The 19874-nt window shown below is 33.1% G+C and overlaps 1 protein-coding gene and 1 pseudogene across 1 annotated transcript in view; both read right to left on the reverse strand.

Moving 5' to 3' along the window:
- The window catches only part of LOC149558527 (L-type lectin-domain containing receptor kinase IX.1-like), a 16738-nt gene extending 11010 nt beyond the window's left edge, over positions 1-5728 (reverse strand). Inside the window, exon 1 of the mRNA XM_089830892.1 lies at positions 5570-5728. Within this exon, the coding sequence (XP_089687018.1) occupies positions 5570-5728 (159 nt within the window). The remainder of the gene's footprint in view (positions 1-5569) is intronic.
- Positions 5729-5887: 159 nt separating this feature from the next.
- LOC149558528 (uncharacterized) overlaps positions 5888-19874 on the reverse strand; it is a 30817-nt pseudogene continuing 16830 nt past the window's right edge.

Raw genomic sequence — 19874 nt, forward strand, 5'->3', positions numbered from 1 at the left:
TTAATTTCACTGGATATACCATTGTAAAAGGTGATCTACAACCATTATCTTTAAATATTACATTGCTAAAATGGATTCATGCAAATGGTCTTTTGTACCATTTGAGTGGTGAATGGAACATCTTGTTATTTTTCATCTGAGCAGTAGAAATATTCCAAGCAATACAGGAAAAAAAATTGGAACAATTTTTGTGTCAAAATTAGGCATGTAAGGTAACTTTTCATGTGCTTTCCTACAATTTCCTAAATTTTTTATTGCTTCTATCTCTATGAATCTAAGAAATTATCTTTTTATATAGAGCTATGAGGGAGCAATTTATACAGTACTAGGTTTTCAAGCCCTAACAAAAATAAAAGTAAAAACGTTTGAAACATATTATTAGTTTTTTTCTTTTTATGATAAGTCATAAATATTTACATTAAACCCATCATTAACCTAATACCTTTTATAGTTTCTAACTTGATATGAACACATTACAAGCGCATCGAAGCCCCTCTTCATGTGGCCAAATAGGACCTTCGAGTCACCTACGTTGATTGCTTTCATTCTGTATTAGAGATTGAAAATGTTGATTTTATTTTCAGATATCATCAACATTGTGATTTTTAGCAACTAATTGTTCAAACCATATGCAATGATTGTGCCTGATTAATGATCTCCTATTCGTTTCAAAGCAGTTATCATCAAAGAATAAAAAACAAAGAAAGAAGGAAATATTCCCTGGAAAAAAATCATTTGGAAATCCAAAGAACCAAAAGTAAACCAGGTATATTATTCATGATAGAGCATAAATTTATACACAAGAATAAATTATATGGCCATGTGAGATCAGATCAATTATTTTTATGAGAGCTGAGTACTATCTATTTTATTTTTCACTTTAGGAACAAAAAGCTCTACAATTTTTTTCTTTGGGCAACGCTCTCATGAAATATAAAACAAAACTTTGAGAACTCAATTCAAAAAGATTCACTAAGCGCTCTCAAGTGTAGTTTTGACTTTGTATTCACAAGTAAATTTTGCGAAGTTTCTAGAATAAAAGATACATTGGGTTCAATTTAGCAATTATATTGACAAATAATTAAGTGAACTGATTCCTGTTGATCTGTTGCAGAGAAAACTTTGACTGATATAAGTCATCCAGTGATGAATGTCAACTTTAGATGAAAAATGGCTTGCAAGAAATGAATCTCAAGTTAGACCAGAAACAAAATTAGCTCAATTACCAGTAAAATCTATCCATGAAAACATTTTTCATCCTATAAAATAAGAGGGAAAATCTGAAACAATATTGATGCGCTGATTGCATCAGCCTCAATCTAGAAACACATAAATGTGGAGAATATGACAGAAAATTTGGTGTTAGAACGCCTCATAATTTGTATACAAAATGGATAAAGGATGATGTTGGAACAAATTTATTTAATAATCACTAAATGTATGACCTAGAGAAATCCAGCTAAATCTTTTAGTATTAATTTTCATTTAATGCAGTCAATGAAGCCATTATAGATACACTATAGCATAAATATATAGTAAACTTCTCAAACATATGCCATTGTCTCACAAGTGTCATTTTAATTTTTCTTTAATTAAACATTTTAAATGAACTAATTTTCTCATTGCCTTTTCCCTTGGCTTCCAATTGGACTGCAGATAAATACTAATATTTGAATTATTTAAATAAATTTTAATAATGTAACTTTAGCTTATTATCAACAAGCAATAAAATTGTTAAATTTCATTGGCCGGTTGAAAAAGAGTTTGGATTAAGCAAAAACACTAGTATCAAGAGTTTGGATTAAGCAAAAACACTAGTATCCCAACTTCGACAGGAACTAATAATTGTAAGGTAAGTGTTTCTTCAATCACAAATTTATGTTCTTTAATGTTTCATTTCGTACCCATGAATTTACACATGGTTTATTAATTATTAAATCACATGATATATATTTATATAAACATAAACAAACAAGATTAATTTAGTTTGGTCTTTATTATTGTATTTGATCTAGGCAATACACTATTCAATCAGTTAGTCCTAGTTTCAGCAAATCAAATGTAATTATTTTTATTTTATTTTCATTTTTCATTTGACTAATGTTTAAATGTGAAATTTTAAGTTTTAAAATTATTAAAATTATTTTATGTTAATTTATTCGGTTCATTTATATTGGATCTTATAGGAGCCAATTTGAAGGAAGCACTACTCATATTGTACACAAATATTTTAGGATGCACATATATATTAAAATATCAACCATATAAGGGCAGGGGCCCTAGCTTGGTGGCTAAATCTTCCCTATTGCAAGGGGTTGGTCACGGGTTCCAGTCTCCCCTGTCCTCGTGGTACCGGTGGGCGTGTCGCGCCAGCGCTATCGGTCACGTTAAAAAGTTTACCAAGCGCACTACAATTTATAGGGGGGTCGTGTTGCACCGATTCTTGCAGTCTAATATATATATATATATATATATATATATATATATATATATATATATATATATATATATATATATATATATATATATATATATATATATATATATATATATATATATATATATATATATATATATATATATATATCAACCATATTAAACAAGTTTAATAAATTCTCAATTTAATTAAAAGATTTATACACTAAAATACAATTAACGGTAATAGAAACTAATGGTGTGAAAAGGACTTGAGATGTATAATTTGTATGAATTCAACTTATTATAACTACATGCTTAGTTTTCAAGAATAGAAACTTCAAATCTAGTTCCTCCTCATTTTGAGGGTTACCTACTAAGTTTATCCACCTTAGTAGTTTATAAAAGACTTACCAACTATAGACTTTTATTCTAAACTTTTAAAGAATAATGATTGAATAGTGGAGCTATATAACAAGTTGGCTACTATTATTAGTAATTCAAGGTTTTTAATTGAGATTTTGAATTTAAGGTTGTAAGGTGTTAAAATTTCAATGTTATGATTTCATATGATAGTAATAGTGACAAATGCAAATCTTCCAATTTTTTTGATTGGTTTGTTTCAATTCAATATTTAAAAGTATTTTTTAATGTAAAAATTGATAAATAATTTTATTTTTATTAATATTATTTATAACTTCTTTTCATTTTTAGTTCATTTATCTTTATGTGGGTTAAATCTTGAAGTAAGAAAGTTGATTCTATAAAAAAAAATTGTTACTTTCTTTTAATATTTAATTTTTTCAACAAGACTATTATTGATGAAAAGAGGACATGTTATGGCAAGTAAACTACTATATCTTTGTATATGAAAAGTACAAGTTTTGTACACATATAGTAGATATCAAGAAAGATATAATCCTTGAGAACTTCTCTCTACACAATTTAATTCCATGTGAGTTTTGAAACCTATACCTTGAAATCTCATTATTTTAATCCAATTCATTTTTGCAAAAAGATTTTAGCATAGTCAAAATTTCAGACTAACTTAATTTAGACTTTGTACTTGATACTTCTAACACATTCTACAATTAAAATTTATAAATTAAAATTTAAAAAATTATAATAAAAATAGTGAAAAAACTATGTAAGGATGAAAACTAAAAATTCATTACTTTCTTTTAATATTTAATTATTTTCAACAAGAATATTAAAATGACAATAGCAATTTGACCAAAAGAACTAATGTTGTGCCAAGTAAACTACTATACCTTTGTATATCAAAACTAGAAGTTTTGTACAATTGTAGCAGATATCAAGAAAACTATAATCCTTGAGTACTTCTCTCTACACAATTAACTTATGTTTGAAGTTTTCAAACCTACACCTTGAAATCTCATTATTTTAATTGAATTCATTTTTGCACAAAGATTTTACCGTATTCAAAATTTGAGAATAACTCAATTTAGACTTTCTACTTGATACTTCCAACACATTCTAAAACTAAAATTTATAAATTAAATTTCAAAAAATTATAACCAAAATAGTGAAAAAACTATCTATGGACCTAAATGATTTTAATTAATATTTTCTATATCAACCAATCAAATGCAATTATTTTTGTTAGTATCATTGAAATTTTTGTATTACTCTAAAAAAAAATCTTTTACTATTTTAGTTAATTAAACAATGTGAAAAATACAAGCCACTATATGACACTTGTTAGTTGTTGTTCTTAACTCGAGACTAGTTTTTTTTTTTGCATATTGTGTATTAGTTTTTTTTTTAAATTTTTAAATGAAGCAAATTAATAGAAAAATAAATAATTGTTCTTTACATTTATATGAATATATTATTTTAAACTAATTATTTTAAATTTAAAAAGTTTAAGAAATATATTCCTTACCAAACAAAAATGAGATGAAATAAAAAATTATATTGTTTGATTTAGTTCAGATTATAAGAAGTGATATCACATGGTGCATACTCTTATTAGATCCATGATTTTTCATTCCTCAACTTCTTTTGTTCCATTTCCATATCTATTTCTCTATTATTTACACTAGAGGAAAATGAGATTATAATCTACAAAAGTCTCCACAAACACAATCTCTATTATACAAATATGTCACAAGAATTGTAGAGATTGGTAACACAATTTTGTAAAATTTAATAAACTTAATACTTTACAAACTACTACGAATTGTAAAATTTAATTAATACAAAATAAAATAGTTATAATTGAATTTAGTAACACATTTTAAAAAATAAAGTAATAACAAAAATATACATTGAGCAATCAATAATTATTTAAAATAAAAAAATCTTATTACAAATAACTAAAATATTTTAATATCAAAATATTATTTTTTTGTAATTTGTTTTTTTTTTTTTTTTTTTAATTTTAGAATTTATCTTTTATTTATTTTACTATACAATATTATTATAGTTCTATTTATTACATATTTGATAGTTTTCATGAATATATTTTACTTATCTATTTCTACATATTACTTCTTAATTTATTTTTCCCTCTGCCTCATTATCTTGTTTTTATCTATCTATTTTCTTCGCTCTCCCTCTATTTCATTGACATATACATATATATTTCTCTATCTCTCTTCAACTTCCCTCTCTTCTCCTCTCTTTTAAAAATTAATCTTGATTATCTTCTAATGTAAAAGTTTTATTTCAATCTTTATAATAGCATATTAGCATGTGAATTTTTAAATTATTTGTAATGCTAATAAATCAACAATAGCTTTTGGGAAAGCATCGTTGTGACAACTATATGTTGTTATAGCTGAATTTTCAGCATTTGATCGTGTGGCAATTTTGTAAGATCATGTGTTGTCAAAAAAAGGTGTACATGCATCTCATATTCGAAATCTGCTTAGGAGCCTCTTGCATAATTGAACTAGGTAAAACTTTTGCATATATACTGAAGAAATGACAGGAAAGAAAGCCAATATAAATTATAAAACAAAATTAATTATGTTTTTTATTTTTTCCAAACACAGATTTATAACATGAAATTTCCATTCTAGATTCCCACTTCAATTTGATATAGTCTAAATTGACAAGGCTAGTCGTGAAATGTAGAGGGCTCGACGACAGATTTTCACAACCAGTTGTAGTCGCGAGTAAAAAAAACCGTCGACCTGACGACTGGTGAACTTGACGACACCCCGGAAAGAAGCACCACAGAGCTCGACAAGCCTGAACTCATTATAACCGGAGTACACTGGCTGCACACAGCTAGCGGCAAATCCGAAGGAACGTATGGCAGTCCAACTTCACTTCTAATTACCATTATCAGCTCTCTCATTTTGGGTGCACAACAGCCCCACAACAATCAGCCACTCCACATCTACCTCGCATTGAAATTTCCACCAAGTTTCTCATCTGCTGCATCCAGTGCCTTTGCCGTTCCATTTAAATCCCAAACACACTCTACCAGTGTGCAATTGTACTATTCTTCAAGGCTGTGATCAACCTGCCACCTTCCGCACGCGATTTCCTGAGTAACCGCCCCAAAGCTGTACACGTCAGCCTCTAGACTGGTCTTCCCCGTTATATAGCACTCTGGAGCTACATAACCCCGCGTGCCAGCCACCACGGTCGTATGGGAAGCTGCCTGATCACGCTCAATTAATCTTGCCAAACCAAAATCTCCCACCTTGGCATTAAAATCGGAATCGAACATTACGTTGCTTGCCTTTATGTGTCGATGGACGACACGCTGGTCCCATTCTTCATGTAGATAAACGAGAGCAGACGCTATATCACAGGCGACACTGTATCTTTGGTCCCACTGCAGAGTATCCTTCTCCTTCCAAAAAATGTGTCTATCCAGACTCCCATTTGGCAAATATTCATAGACAAGAAGTAATTCTCCCTTTTGATGGCACCATCCTAAAAGCCACACAAGGTTACGGTGTCTCAGCCTGCTGATCGTTTGAATTTCAGAAACATACTCCTTTCTTCCTTGTCTCAAATCTTGCGCTATTCGTTTGACAGCCACCACCTCTCCGGTGCAGGGCAGGATGCCTTTGTAAATGCTGCCGAAGCCTCCATGCCCAAGCTTTTCTTTCTCGCAAAAATTTCATGTTGCGGTACTAAGATCGACATAGGAAAAGCTTCGGGGGCCACGAGGACAGCATTCGTCAAGCTCTGGATCACTCTCTTCCCTCACCTCGCCTCCTCTTTTGCTTTTTCAGAAATACTGCGACCACCTAACTATCATATCAAACAAGACAACGACAACAAACAACACACATATCAAGAAAACTTGGACAATAAATCTTCTTTTATCGTGATTTGTAGTTCCATCCACAGCAGCTCGGACTTCCCACGAATGGTTAGAAGAAAAATTCCAAACTCTCACCACGTGTCTCAGTGAAGTGTCCAGTGGAAGCCGACAAGCCAACCTTGATGTTTTCTGGTAGATAGTCGCGCAGACCTATTATACAATTAAACAGAGGGCTTTTGGATTTATAAGAAACATTGGTGTTGTTTGGATTACAAGAGAGAAAGACACGCAAACTCTTTTCTACACCATCATAATCCACCCAGGCATCCCATGGTTTACCGTTTAATCTGTCCCAGAGCCTGAGGATCTGTCCCATAGGGGAATAGATTTATTATAAAATGTCCAGTCATTGCTGCCACCTAGCCTACTCAATGCTTCATTTTTGGTAAGCTGCTGTAAAAGTTAGAAAAGCAATAAAATGCGCAAACAAGAATGCAAAAACAGAGTACACAGATTTATCGTGGTTCAGCCAATAAATTCTACATCCACATTGAGCAGGATAATATATTATTTAATCCAGAAGTACATCCACAAGTTACAGCGAATAGAATATATAAAAGAGCTTCAAGGGAGACTCTTGAATGTCAGCAGAAGAATTGAAGAGACAGAGTCTCTTGGAGGGAATAATGAAAAATGGCTGAGCTTCATATCCCCAACAATCCAACCACTGCTGTAACAAGCTATTCCCCTACTCTAAACCTTGCTATCACATGCTAGAAATGCTGAGAGAAGCTTGGCAAAACTCAAACTTCTCCCATGTTACAACCTTCGTGAGAAATGCTCAGAGAAGCTTGGCAAAACTCAAACTTCTCCCGTGTTACAACCTTCGTGAGGGCATCAACTGGATTTAATTTTGTGTCAATCTTGATGACTTGAAGTTTTCCTTCTTTAACCACATGCTGAATGTAATGATAACACAAGTCAATGTGCTTCGAGCATCGCTAAGATGTATGATGCTTGCTCATGAATATAGCACTATTGTTGTCATAGAAAAGGTTAAAATTTTATTGTTGCAAACGCAATTCTTTTTACAAAATCTGCAACCATACCATCTCTTTGGCCCCCTCGGAGAGAGCCATGTATTCAGCTTCAGCAGATGATTGAGCGACTGAATGTTGCAATCTAGAGCCCCAATTGATCGCTGCACCAACAAATGTGAAAGCATAACCTGAGGTAGATCTCCACTTGTCTAAATCACCACCAAGATCTGAATCTACGAACCCTTGCAATGCTGGCTTATCTGATCCAAAACATAAAGAGAAAGTAGAGGTGTCTTTAAGATACCGGAGAATCCATTTAACTACCTCCCAATGAGGCTTGCCAAGATTACTCATAAACTAGCTAACTACTCCCACTGCATGAGCAATATCTAGACGTGTAGAAATCATAGCATACATAATGCTACCTACTGCTGAAGTATAAGGGATTCCCTTCATGAATTTTGTATCCTCGTGTGTTGTGGGACACATTTTAGTAGTCAAACGAAAATGAGATGCTAGAGGGACACAAATTGGTTTGGCATTTAGCATGCCAAATTTGTCCAATACCTTCTCAATGTATTGCTTTTGAGATAACCAAAGTTTCCTTGTGGATCTATCCCATGAAATGGTCATCCCAAGTATCCTCTTAGCTGCCCCCAAATCTTTCGTTACAAATCTGCTTGCCAAATGCTTATTCAATTCATGAACAATCTTCATACTAGTTTTGGCAACTAGCATATCATCCACATATAGTACAAGAATTATAAATTCACCTATGAGCAACTGTTTATAATAAACACATGGATCAACCTCTAAGCATATGAACTTGTGCTCAACCATAAACTTATCAAATTTCTTGTACCATTGCCTTGGGGCCCACTTTAGTCCATACAAGCTTCTCTTCAATCTGCAATAAAGATGCTCCTTTCCTTTTTTTACAAAGTCTTCTAGTTGCATCATATAAAGTTCTTCATCTACATCACCATGTAGGAATGTAGTCTTGACATCCAACTGCTCCAGCTCAAGATCCCATGTAGCAACCAAGCCTAGAATGGCTCTAATAGTAATCATCTTGAATGCCAGGGAGAAGATCTCATTGAAGTCGATGCCCTATAGTTATCCATATCTTTTGACCACTAATCTGGCCTTATAACAAACCTTGCCGCCATCTTCTTCCTTTATTTTATACACCCATTTGTTCTTTAGAGATTGCCTATTAGGTGGTAAAGGCACCAAATCACAACTCTAATTTGTTATCAACAAATCCATTTCCTCCCTCATGGCATCTAGCCATTTTTGTGAATCTGAAGTTATATTATCAGCTTTGTAATTTGTAGGCTCTAATTGATCAAACACTAGTAAGGACAGTTCTGCCTCCTTTGCAACTAACAACTCATAATTAGAGAACTTTGCTGAATGTTTTCTCTATCGAGATGATCTTCTGAGTCCTTGAGCAATTTTTGAATTTTGAGGATTATTATTTTCCTCATTCCTATGGAGTGCACTTGAATTAGAGTTATTTCCTTCTAAATTGCTAACTACAACTCCTTTCCGCATGTTCTAGATGTTTATCAACATGGGTTAAGAGCTATCAAATGGCTTTGCAATTGCTGGGTGAATAGCAGTTGAGGGAGGCAAAGCAGCTACTACAACTACTGGCACATTGTCTCCACATGGGGAAGAAAAGTCCACACGTGAAGGGGGGGACATAACCCCCTCAACTTCTGTTATTATTTATTACAACAGTATCTATTGTTAGACCAGCATATGAAGAGTTTGAAGTGCTTGGAAACACCACATTTGGTGTGTAGTCATCATGTTTATTAGGAAAAATAGATGTTCAGTTCCATCTCTAATATCTTTTTCACTTGAATTAGATGTAACAGAGATTGGTGAAAATAAAGTCACAGGAGAAATGAACTATTGACTTCCACTAGTATATGTCTTTGAGTCATTGTTTTTCAAAATAATTGTGGGCACAAATTCTTCCTCTAATGTTGATTATAGCTGCCAACCTAGAAATGTCTTCTCATTGAAGACAAAATCTCTGCTCCTGATGATTTCCTTCTCTTTGTGATCCCAAATATGAAACCCATATTGATCCTCACCATAGCCCATGAAGATACCCTGCTATGATTTAAAATCCAACTTGGTTCTTTTTTCTTTAGGCACATGGAAAAATACTTCACACCCGGATGTGAGAATATGAAATTCTTTTACCTAACCATTCCTCCTTTGGAATTCCAAAGTCCAATCATGATGAGGGACACTGATTAATGAGATACACCACTATGTTGCATGCTTTAGCCCAAAATTCCTTACTCAAGCTGGCATTAGAGAGCATACATTGAGCTCTCTCAAGAATTGTTCTATTTAACCTTTTTGATGCTCCATTTTCTTGTGGAGTAAATGGAACAACCTTGATTTGATGGATACCATTATTTGCATAAAAAGAATCAAATTATGAGGAGAAAAATTCTCCTTCATTATTACTTTTTAGACACTTAATCTTGTGTCTACTTTACTTTCCAATGAGGCCTTTAAAAACTTGAAATTTAGAGAAAACTTCTAATTTCCTAGAGAGCGTATAAATCCAAAATTTCCTTGTACAATCATCTAGAAAAGTAATGAAATAATTAGCTATACCAAAAGAGGTTACCTCAATGGGTCCAAAGACATCTGTGTGAACAAGCTCCAAGGGTGTGCCCTTCTTCTCACTACTAGTCTGCAAGAAGTTGACTCACCTATGTTTGCCATAGAGACAATGTTCATAGAATTCTATATCAATAGATTTCAGCCCTAGCAGTTGATTTCTTTTTAACATTACATTGAGTCCTTTCTGACTGATGTGCCCAAGCCTTTGATGCCAAAGCTCTGAGTTATGTCCACCATTGTCATAGTAGCTCCCACTTCACTGTTACTTTCTAGAATATATAAACTCCCAACTTTATCTCCTTTTGCAACTATCAAAGATCTCTTTGTTATCTTCCATGTATTAGGATTGAAGAATGTATGATAGCCTTGAGTATGAAGTTGAGAAATGGAAATTAGATTTCTCTTCAATTTTGGAACATTTCGAAAATCTTTTAAAAGCCATTACCCTCCTCCATGTGATGGTAATAAAATATCACTTTTCTCAATAATGTCACAAGCATTATTGTCACCGAAATAAACTTTCCCAAATTCACCTTCATTATAATTTGTGAACAACTTCGTGCATAAGAAAGCATGAAAGGATTCCCTGGAATCAAGTACCCATGATTCTGAAATAGTATCACTTGCAACAAGAACTAAAATCCTTGGTTCATACTTCTCATAAGCAATGTTAGCTTGACTATCCCACACCTTATCTTGTGCCCTTTTTAAAGCATGACAATTTTTCTTTGAGTGGCCTGGTTTGCCACAAAACCAACAATCCCCTTTGCTTTCTTTCGAATCTGTCCCTTTTGCAAACTTCAATCTTCCTCTATTGTTGGAGTTTCTACATCTTTGATGACTCCTTCCTCTATTGTCAATGCTTACTGTTGTTGAGGCTTCACCGGATGAGGGAACATCACTCTTTCTTCTCATGTCTTCACCGAGAAGAGTAGCTGCAACTTCATCAAAAAATAACTTTTCTTATTGGGAAGCGATGTGCTTATGGCTGTTACAACTCCATCCCAACTGGATGGAAGAGAACATAACAATAAGATAGCTTTGTTTTCATCACTTCATGGCATGCCCACCAAATTTTCTTAACTGATTAGAGTATTAAACTCATTGAGATGATTTGCTATATTACCACCATCCTTCATTTTGAGACTATAGAGTTTCTTCATGATGAAAACCTTCTTTGCAACAGACACCATTACATAAGTAGTTCTTAGCTTGTCCTAAACTACCTTTGTTGTTGTTTTTGTTGCAACATTAAGGAGCACATTTTCAAATAGTGAAAGAAGAATTGTTGCTCTTGCCTTCTTGTCCATTTTTTTCGAATCCTCATTAGACATCATGTCTAGTTGCTTCCATTTCCCCTCTAAAGCAAGTGCCAGATCTTGCTTAATTATTAGCGACTCCATTTGCACCTTCCATAGGCCAAAACTTTTTCCTATAAATTTCTACACTTTGACCTCCTCCAAGATCCTAGAATTTCAACCCTAAATTCTAAATAGCAATACCTTGCTCTGATACCAATTGTAAAAGTTAGAAAAGCAATAAAATGCATAAACGATAATGCAAAAGTAGAGTACACAGATTTATTATGGTTCAAACAATAAAGCCAATTTCCACACTAAGCAGGAGAATATATTATCTAATCTAGAAATACATCCACAAGTTACAGCGAATACAATATATAAAAGAGCTTTAAGGGAGACTCTTGAATGTCAGTAGAAGAATTGAAGAGATAGAGTCTCTTGGAGGGAATAATGAAAAATGGTTGAGCTTCATATCTCCAATAGTTGTTGCATGCCTCCTTGATTATTCTCTTTGTATTCAACATCGTGTTCTCTTTCAATAGCTATCATAGGAGGGAAGTTAAAGCTAACACTTGTTGAATGTGTGAATAAAATAAATGAAACAACGAAGCAAAATAAAAGTAGAGTAGGTATAGGCTGATGGCCTATTTTATAGTGTCTTCGACTGTGGGATTTGTTAGTTTTGAATTTCCTTTGATGGAAATTAGGTCACATCGAGGTCTTCGTCAATCTGTGAAGAGCACAAACATTAAAACAAAAATTATTTCAAATATTTTTCCATTTGAAAATACCACCAAAACCCATACAAGATGTAACATTTTGATACAATATTTCATGTGACATTGCATTTCTATCTTCTTAGATGGATAAAAAAATGCAATGTTTAAGAAGTTCTTGAAAATGGATGAGGAGGTAAAGAATGGTGATTTTTAGAAACTGGGCCAAATTAAGGTTATCTAGCAGGATGTGCTTTCATGCATTTGTGAGTACTTTATCTTGGATGGTAGAGCTAAACATGTTCATAAATTTCATTTTGTGTTTCTAAAACATTTTAGGCACAAAGATAGAATCTCATTTCCTTTTTATTTGAGATTTTCTTTGCTCCATAGTCTCCAAGCTCATAGAAAAGAAGAAACCCACTTGATTTTTCATGAAGGATTAATTTTACTGATTGAGAATTATTGTAAGAACAAGGCTATTGTGTCATCCCATCCTTCTGAGAAAAAGAAGGGCTCTATGAGTGAAACCTACTCTAGGAATAGTAAAGGAGAGGAAGGGGTTAGTGGATGAGGAGGAGAACAGAGATGTGGGAGATTTTAGCTCGAATTTGGAAGGTTACCCTGGAGGCAAGGGTGAATCTGGTAAGGAGGAGACAGATGAAAGCAATGATAAAAATACTGTGTCGAGTAATGCTAGTAGAGATACAAGGCTTTCTTTCCTACATACTAAAAACTTAAAGGTAGACTCTTCCCTTCAAACTGACTCCTAGGTGTATAACAAATTAATGAACTTGAAAAGAAAAGTCACAACAATGGAGCAGAACCAAGAAACTAATTGCATAAAGACCATCCAGTTGGAAATTCAGGTTGGTAATATACCAGAAAAACTAAAGGAATATGAAAACAAGCTCTAGTTATCGATCAAAGAAAGTTGTAATAATATGGAGTAGGTTACTTCTAGCATTTGTGTAGCTGCTGCTAGCTTAGGGAAGAGAACTAATGAAGAAATCATATCTCTAGGTGGTCCATGTAAATGAACCAGATAGAGCTCTAGGAAAAAAGTAGCTGAGGGCCTCGTGGGATCTATAGTTAATACCATCCAAAGTACTATGGAGGCTAGAAAAGAGGTGGTCCAAATGATCAAAGAACTATAATAGCAGTTTTTCTATGTTTTTGGTTTTTGGTCTCTATCTTGGTAGTTGTTCTAGTTTCTAGTCATTTTTTTAGGTTTTTAATCTAGTGTTGTTATTTTAAAACTAGGTTCTAGGTCCTTTTAAAACTTGGTCTTGTTATTTGATTTTATCTTGTGATTTTAGGTCCTTGTAAAAATTGAATTTGAATCTTTTAAGATGGTAGGTTTCAAGTCCTTGTAAAACTTGGTGGAACTTAATGGTTTATCTTTTGTTTTCTTGTTAAGGGTTTTAGGTCCCCTTCAAAACCTATTTTTACCTTTATCTAAAACAATATTTTATGCAAGCCAAATGTGTTCCCCAATGCTCTCGATATCACACACTTTCCAATTTTTAATTCTAAATTATTAGTTTGTCTTTTTTATCAGTATGAATCCAATTTCTGAATTAACTATTGGCCAAATTTGCCTTTCTACCAAAATCACCCTATTTGAATTTAAATGATAAACGACCACTTTCCATTCTTTTTAAATATTTGAATACCATGGAAATATGAAATAATTAAATTGGGGGCTTTTAATATTTTCATATCTTGTTTAGTTTTCTTTCGGGGCTCCTACAATTTTGCACACCATCAAATCTTGCACAGATCTACAGCGGGCACTTTCTTGCTTCTTCAATGTGAATGACCTTTACATAAAGCAAGAATGTACCTTGCTACCATGTGCTATATAGGTCTCATTTCTTGTAGGTCACCTTTTTTACCATGATTATATGCTAATATGAGTTGGAATACGGCTAAGTTTCTATTGGCAATCACTTTCCCACATTCTATCTGATGTTCCAGGCATAGTAGATAGATATAGTTATTAGCATGTGATAATTGTGGTCATAAAGAGACTTCACTTTCCCATTAAGGAATTCCCACACAAAATAATGTATACCCAATTGTAGTCAATCCACGAAAAAAATTTGTAGTAAAGCATCTACTTAGATAGCTTTAGTTTAAATAATATAGAACAAAAAAAATGCATAATGAAACCTTGAAATATATTAACACCCACGACTTCAAGTTTGTGTACCTTAATAAAATCACTCTGATTCCAACATGTTTATTGAACCACCCATGTATATTGTCTAATTCATGACCTCGAAAACTCTAGCCATTTTCTTGAATGTAAATCAAATAGTTTACACTTTTCATTACTTTATATATCCACCCAACTCCACAATAGTTCATCCTAAGAGATCACCCAAGAAAATCAATTCAACTAATATTTTGTTGTAGTATAATCTAAAAGCATACCACATTTATTTACTTTTACCTCTAACTCATAAGAAGAGCAATAGAATGGAGAGATTGTAAACTTAATCGAGTTACTATAAGATCATCTATGCTTTTCGGTGAAATAAAAAAATCTAGAATAGGAAGGTTGATGAGCTCCTCAACAAAAAAAAATAGAATATAATATAGCTTGCATTCATGAAGCTACTAAAAATTTACCATGATGGAAGCACAAATGAGCCTCTTGGAATAGGTAAGGTTCATGCTGCAGAACACTAGGGATGAAACTACAGTTGTTTCACTAGCAACATCTAAGCTAGGATCCTGCCTATCAATTTTATATGTAGTTCTAATAGAATCCATATTCCCTAGCCTCTACAGACATTTATGGTCATTGTAGGGATCAACGGCTTGCATAATTTAAGGCAAGTCTCGATAATGTATATACCCACTTGAGATAGAGATAGTGATTCATGACTAAAAGCATTCACACAGTTTAAACTTTATACCTAAAAAAATATAGTGCTTAGGTGAGCAGTAGTCTTGAGAAGATATTTTATGGCCCTAGCATATGGAAGTCTTTTCATTGGAGAGCTCACTACAATGAATCTACCAAATTCCAAATAGCTCCAAGAGAGCATTGAGCTATTTAAGTTAAAATTGGGCATAGATTATTGAGCTAGAAGAGGAGACATTCTTGGGCACTAAGGCTTGACATAACCTTGAAAGTTGGTTGACCGGGTTAATGGGGTGTGATGGAAGGATTGTGATACTTAGACACTATTTTTTCTAGATAGATCAGAATAAGCTTGGGTCAGTACTATTTCTCTTTGATTGGGAATGCCATGAGGTATATTTATCACATCTCTCCTTAAGGAATGATGGTCTCCCATGTAATGAGAAGCTTCATGGTGAAAATTGAATAATTCTATTTAAATAGAAATATAGGAGAAAAGAATAGACTCACTGAAAGAAATGTTGGAAGATTAAGGACTAATTGGTTTTTACTATATTCTATAGAAAAATTAAGTGGAAAAAAAATTTAAACTTATTTGCATAAGAAATGATGGCAAGTCAAGGTCCTCTCTAAATGATCTACACAAAGTTTACTTAGACCTTGTAAAGTCTAGTTGGAAACTATTAGTATTTAAACATTAAACCAAACATCCCCTTTTTTTATTGACCAACCACTAGTTATGAAAATAAGAGGAAAGGTCAAAGAACCGTACAATGTGGTTTGAGATTTGTCTCATACTTTATTCATGCGATAATTCTATAAGAGGTTATGCTTGCAACCACATGTACCATGTGCTTCCCCTCAACATATTAAAGCCAAGTCAAGTAATGACCAAACTTTGTGTCAAGAGTTTGTCTTACCATTGGCTTGAACAATATGGTATTCATGCTTTAAATAATGATTATGACACAAAATGTGAATGGGATATAAGTAAAATGCATAAATGTTTTGTTGATCAAATGCTACAATCTACAGTAAAATACAAGCTCACCATGCTTAACTAACCAAGGCAGACTATTGTCTAGCATATAGATGTCTATCTAGAATGTAGAGGTAAGGCTTTTAAAATTTAGTAGTTGGCCTTTCAACAAATAGTGCAAACATGCTATTGCAGAATTTGTCTGCAACCAAGCTTTAAACATGGATATCCAAATAAACAAAGACATCATTGTAGCTAAAACTTAAAAAAGCATGAAATTCAAGGAAGTAATTGCCATAGCTTGATTCAATACAACCAAAAATTTGCAAAAGAAGTAGTCATCACTAATTATATATAGTTACAAAACAATAAGGATTGATTTTAGATGGTTTGTGTGTTAAAGTCAATTTTTTCAATTTCTCTTAGTTGACTGTATAGGTTATGCTAAGCATACCAAGGCTATCATGCTATATCTTTTTTCAATGCATTTGTACTCCAAGTTTAGAAAATATGAATTGTTGGATCTTAATTTAATTCCTAATCCAAGCTTGCTATTTTGGAAATGAGTGTTTGATTCCATTTTCTTTTAGAAAGTCTTCCATTGAACTTTCTTGTGTCATAACTTTGTGGACAATGTGTTGGTCTAGGTATTCTCTATTCAAATCTCTTGTGTCATGCTTTTTTGGACAATACATTGATCCAAGCTATCTATGCTCATTCTCCAAATCTTTCTTAGCAATTGATGTCTTTTCTACCTCATCTTCAGAATTTTTTGTGTCACTTTAAGATGTCCAAACTTATAAAATAGCATATCTATGACAATTTTTAAAATAGATATTTGACTAATAGCATAATATAAAGTAGATCTTTCTTTCTAGTTGGTTTTGCTATCATTCCCCCTACACAACACGTAGTGGATTCACAAAAATAAAATAAGCTTCTCTAACTATGGACAAGATGGGCCAGCCAATGATAACATACAATCAACCTACTATGTTTAACTGTCATACAAATAAGCAAGAAGAACATAAGTACATATCAGTAATGACCTATTAAGTTGTTTCAGGACCATAAAATGTATTTTTTATGTAAAAGAACATTAAATGTTTTACACATTCTTTTGAAACCTTTGGACACGAGTTTCCTACGAAAGAGCATGGTTTTTCTAGCATATGGAGCAACCATATGGGCTACTATTCTATCTCCTATTTTTTCCTATAATGGGACCCAAAATACATGGATCCAAGGGGTTTCTAGATTTCTCTATCGATATATATTAAGAGAAGAAAAGAAATCTAGCCTTTATGGATTCATCATAAATCATAATATGATCATCTACAAGGAAAGACCTCTAACTTACATCTTTCTCAGTTTTTCTAGAATTTAAAATTTTCCTTCTTTATTAACAAATGATTATATTGTAAAACCCTCTTAGCAATATTATAATTTGACTTTCTATGGAAAAATTTTCCTCATTATCAATGATTACGTTCTTGTAATTCAATTGAAATGTATTTTCTTCTCCTTTGCACAGGTTGCTAGGATCCTTTTACTTACAAGAATTTTTTTCTTTTCTTTAGTTTCTTCTATGCTATTACTTTAAAAGCTTTTGTTGATCTTGACGAAGCCTACTTTTTTACAAAATTAGAGCTCCCATCTTAGCACAATGATTCAAATTATAACAAAAATTGGACATTAAGCATGGAAAAAACATCAAATGTAGAAATGATTCATGAAGTTCATGATGTAGGTGCATCATAGGGACATCTTAAGAAGTCTAGGAATGGAATTGAAGATAATGCATATAGCACTGAACTTTAAATTGGATGAAATTTTACTTGTAGGTACTTGTGATAACATGTAAAATGAGGGAAGACTTGACAAAAATCATGGCTATAGTGTTGTTCAAGATCGCATGGTTCTTACAAATGTTAATGGAAGCATAGGGGCATACCAATTTAGTTGTATTAATGAGGAAGGACAAATGGAATCAGTAGGACCTCTGATGGAAATTGTAATATCATAGAAACTAGAATTACACATATTGTAAATAAATATTATTTTTCTATGTGTTAAGCTTTATAGTCTTAGAGAATAGGAGTATTTAACATGCTTGACCTGTAAGTATATGTGCACTCTTGTGAAGAGAAACAAGCCTGTATATGACATGTGGAGTCAAGAGGGCATGAAGAGGAAATCAAGAATAGTAGCAAAAACATATTCATAGGCTGGGAACAGTATAATAGTTCCAATAATGTCATGCTCTATATGCAATGATTTCTTAAAACATATCATTTAATAATAGGATAGCTCCATTTATGTCTACCACCTACAACACTCAGAAGCCCATGCCAATAGTAGAGTTATATCTTTGTCAAACGTATAAGCTCCCACCTACACCTTTAATTTGAATGTATTAGACTAAATTATTGTGTCTTTACTCATTTAGCTTAGGACGTAGTAGTATAATAGTTCCAGTGTCATGCTCTATATGCAATGATTTCATAAAACATATCAGTTGAGAAAAAGACAACTGCATTGATGTCTACCAGCTACAAAACTCAAAAGCCCATGCCAATAATAGAGTTATATCTTCGTCAAACATACAAGCTCAATTATTATATCTTTACTCATTTATCTTAGGACATAAATATTTAATTTAAACCAGACTAATCTAAGTCCTATAAGGATTATTAAAATTATCTACATTTATTTATCCAAATTACAAAAATTATCAATAATTAGAAATAATTTACGAATAAACAATTTTAAAAAAATTAAACATTTGGCAAAAAGAGGGGTAAAAATTTATTAAGACAAAAAGAAATACAACAAGGAGAGCTCAATAAGGAGCTCGATCCTGAGCAACAAGATCATCAAATTCTTGCAACATCTCAAAGGATAGTTGCCTCCTTTCCCTAATATTCCAACCCGGATCATGACTAGATGCCCATTTGGCTAAACAATCCGCAGTTCTATTCCATTCACAAGGAATATACGTGAACCTAATGAACTGAAAAGAGGAAGAGAAGAAAAGAATCTGCTTAACAACAGTGGTCAGCTGCCAACTAACATCCTCAAGCTCTTGCGAAGAAAGCATGTTCACCACCACCTGGGAATCAGACTCACAGATAATCTTACTCCATCCCCGCAAGCAACACTGTTCCACAGCATATAAAATAGCCTGAGCTTCCATGAGATTGTTAGTATAATCACCCTTATGAACTGAGAAGAAAAATTTAACATCCCCAAAACTACAACAAGCCACTCCGCCAATACTAGCCGGACCAGGATTCCCACGGGAAGAACCATCAGTGTTAATTTTTAGAACTCCACAGGGAGGAGGAGTCCAGTGCCCATCCCGGTTAACCCGACCCTTCCTTTGATGGTGAAGCTGCCTGGACATAGAAGGAAACCTATGAGCTGCAGCCCCATCCTGCAGATGAAAATTGAGGCGATTACAGATAGCAAGATCAACAGGATCCATACCCCCATCAAGCTCACACTTCAAAAGAATAGTTTCCTAAAGAGAATGTGATATTTTCCACCAAAGATGCAAAACACCAAGCCGAACATCTTGGAATATGCGACGATTCCTCTCCAACCAAATATGCCAAAGTATGAAAGATGGGCCAGCAATC

This window comes from Cupressus sempervirens, chromosome 5 (assembly GCF_028749045.1).
Source record: "Cupressus sempervirens isolate cs-2001-9-10 chromosome 5, ASM2874904v1, whole genome shotgun sequence".
NCBI classification, from domain to species: domain Eukaryota; kingdom Viridiplantae; phylum Streptophyta; class Pinopsida; order Cupressales; family Cupressaceae; genus Cupressus; species Cupressus sempervirens.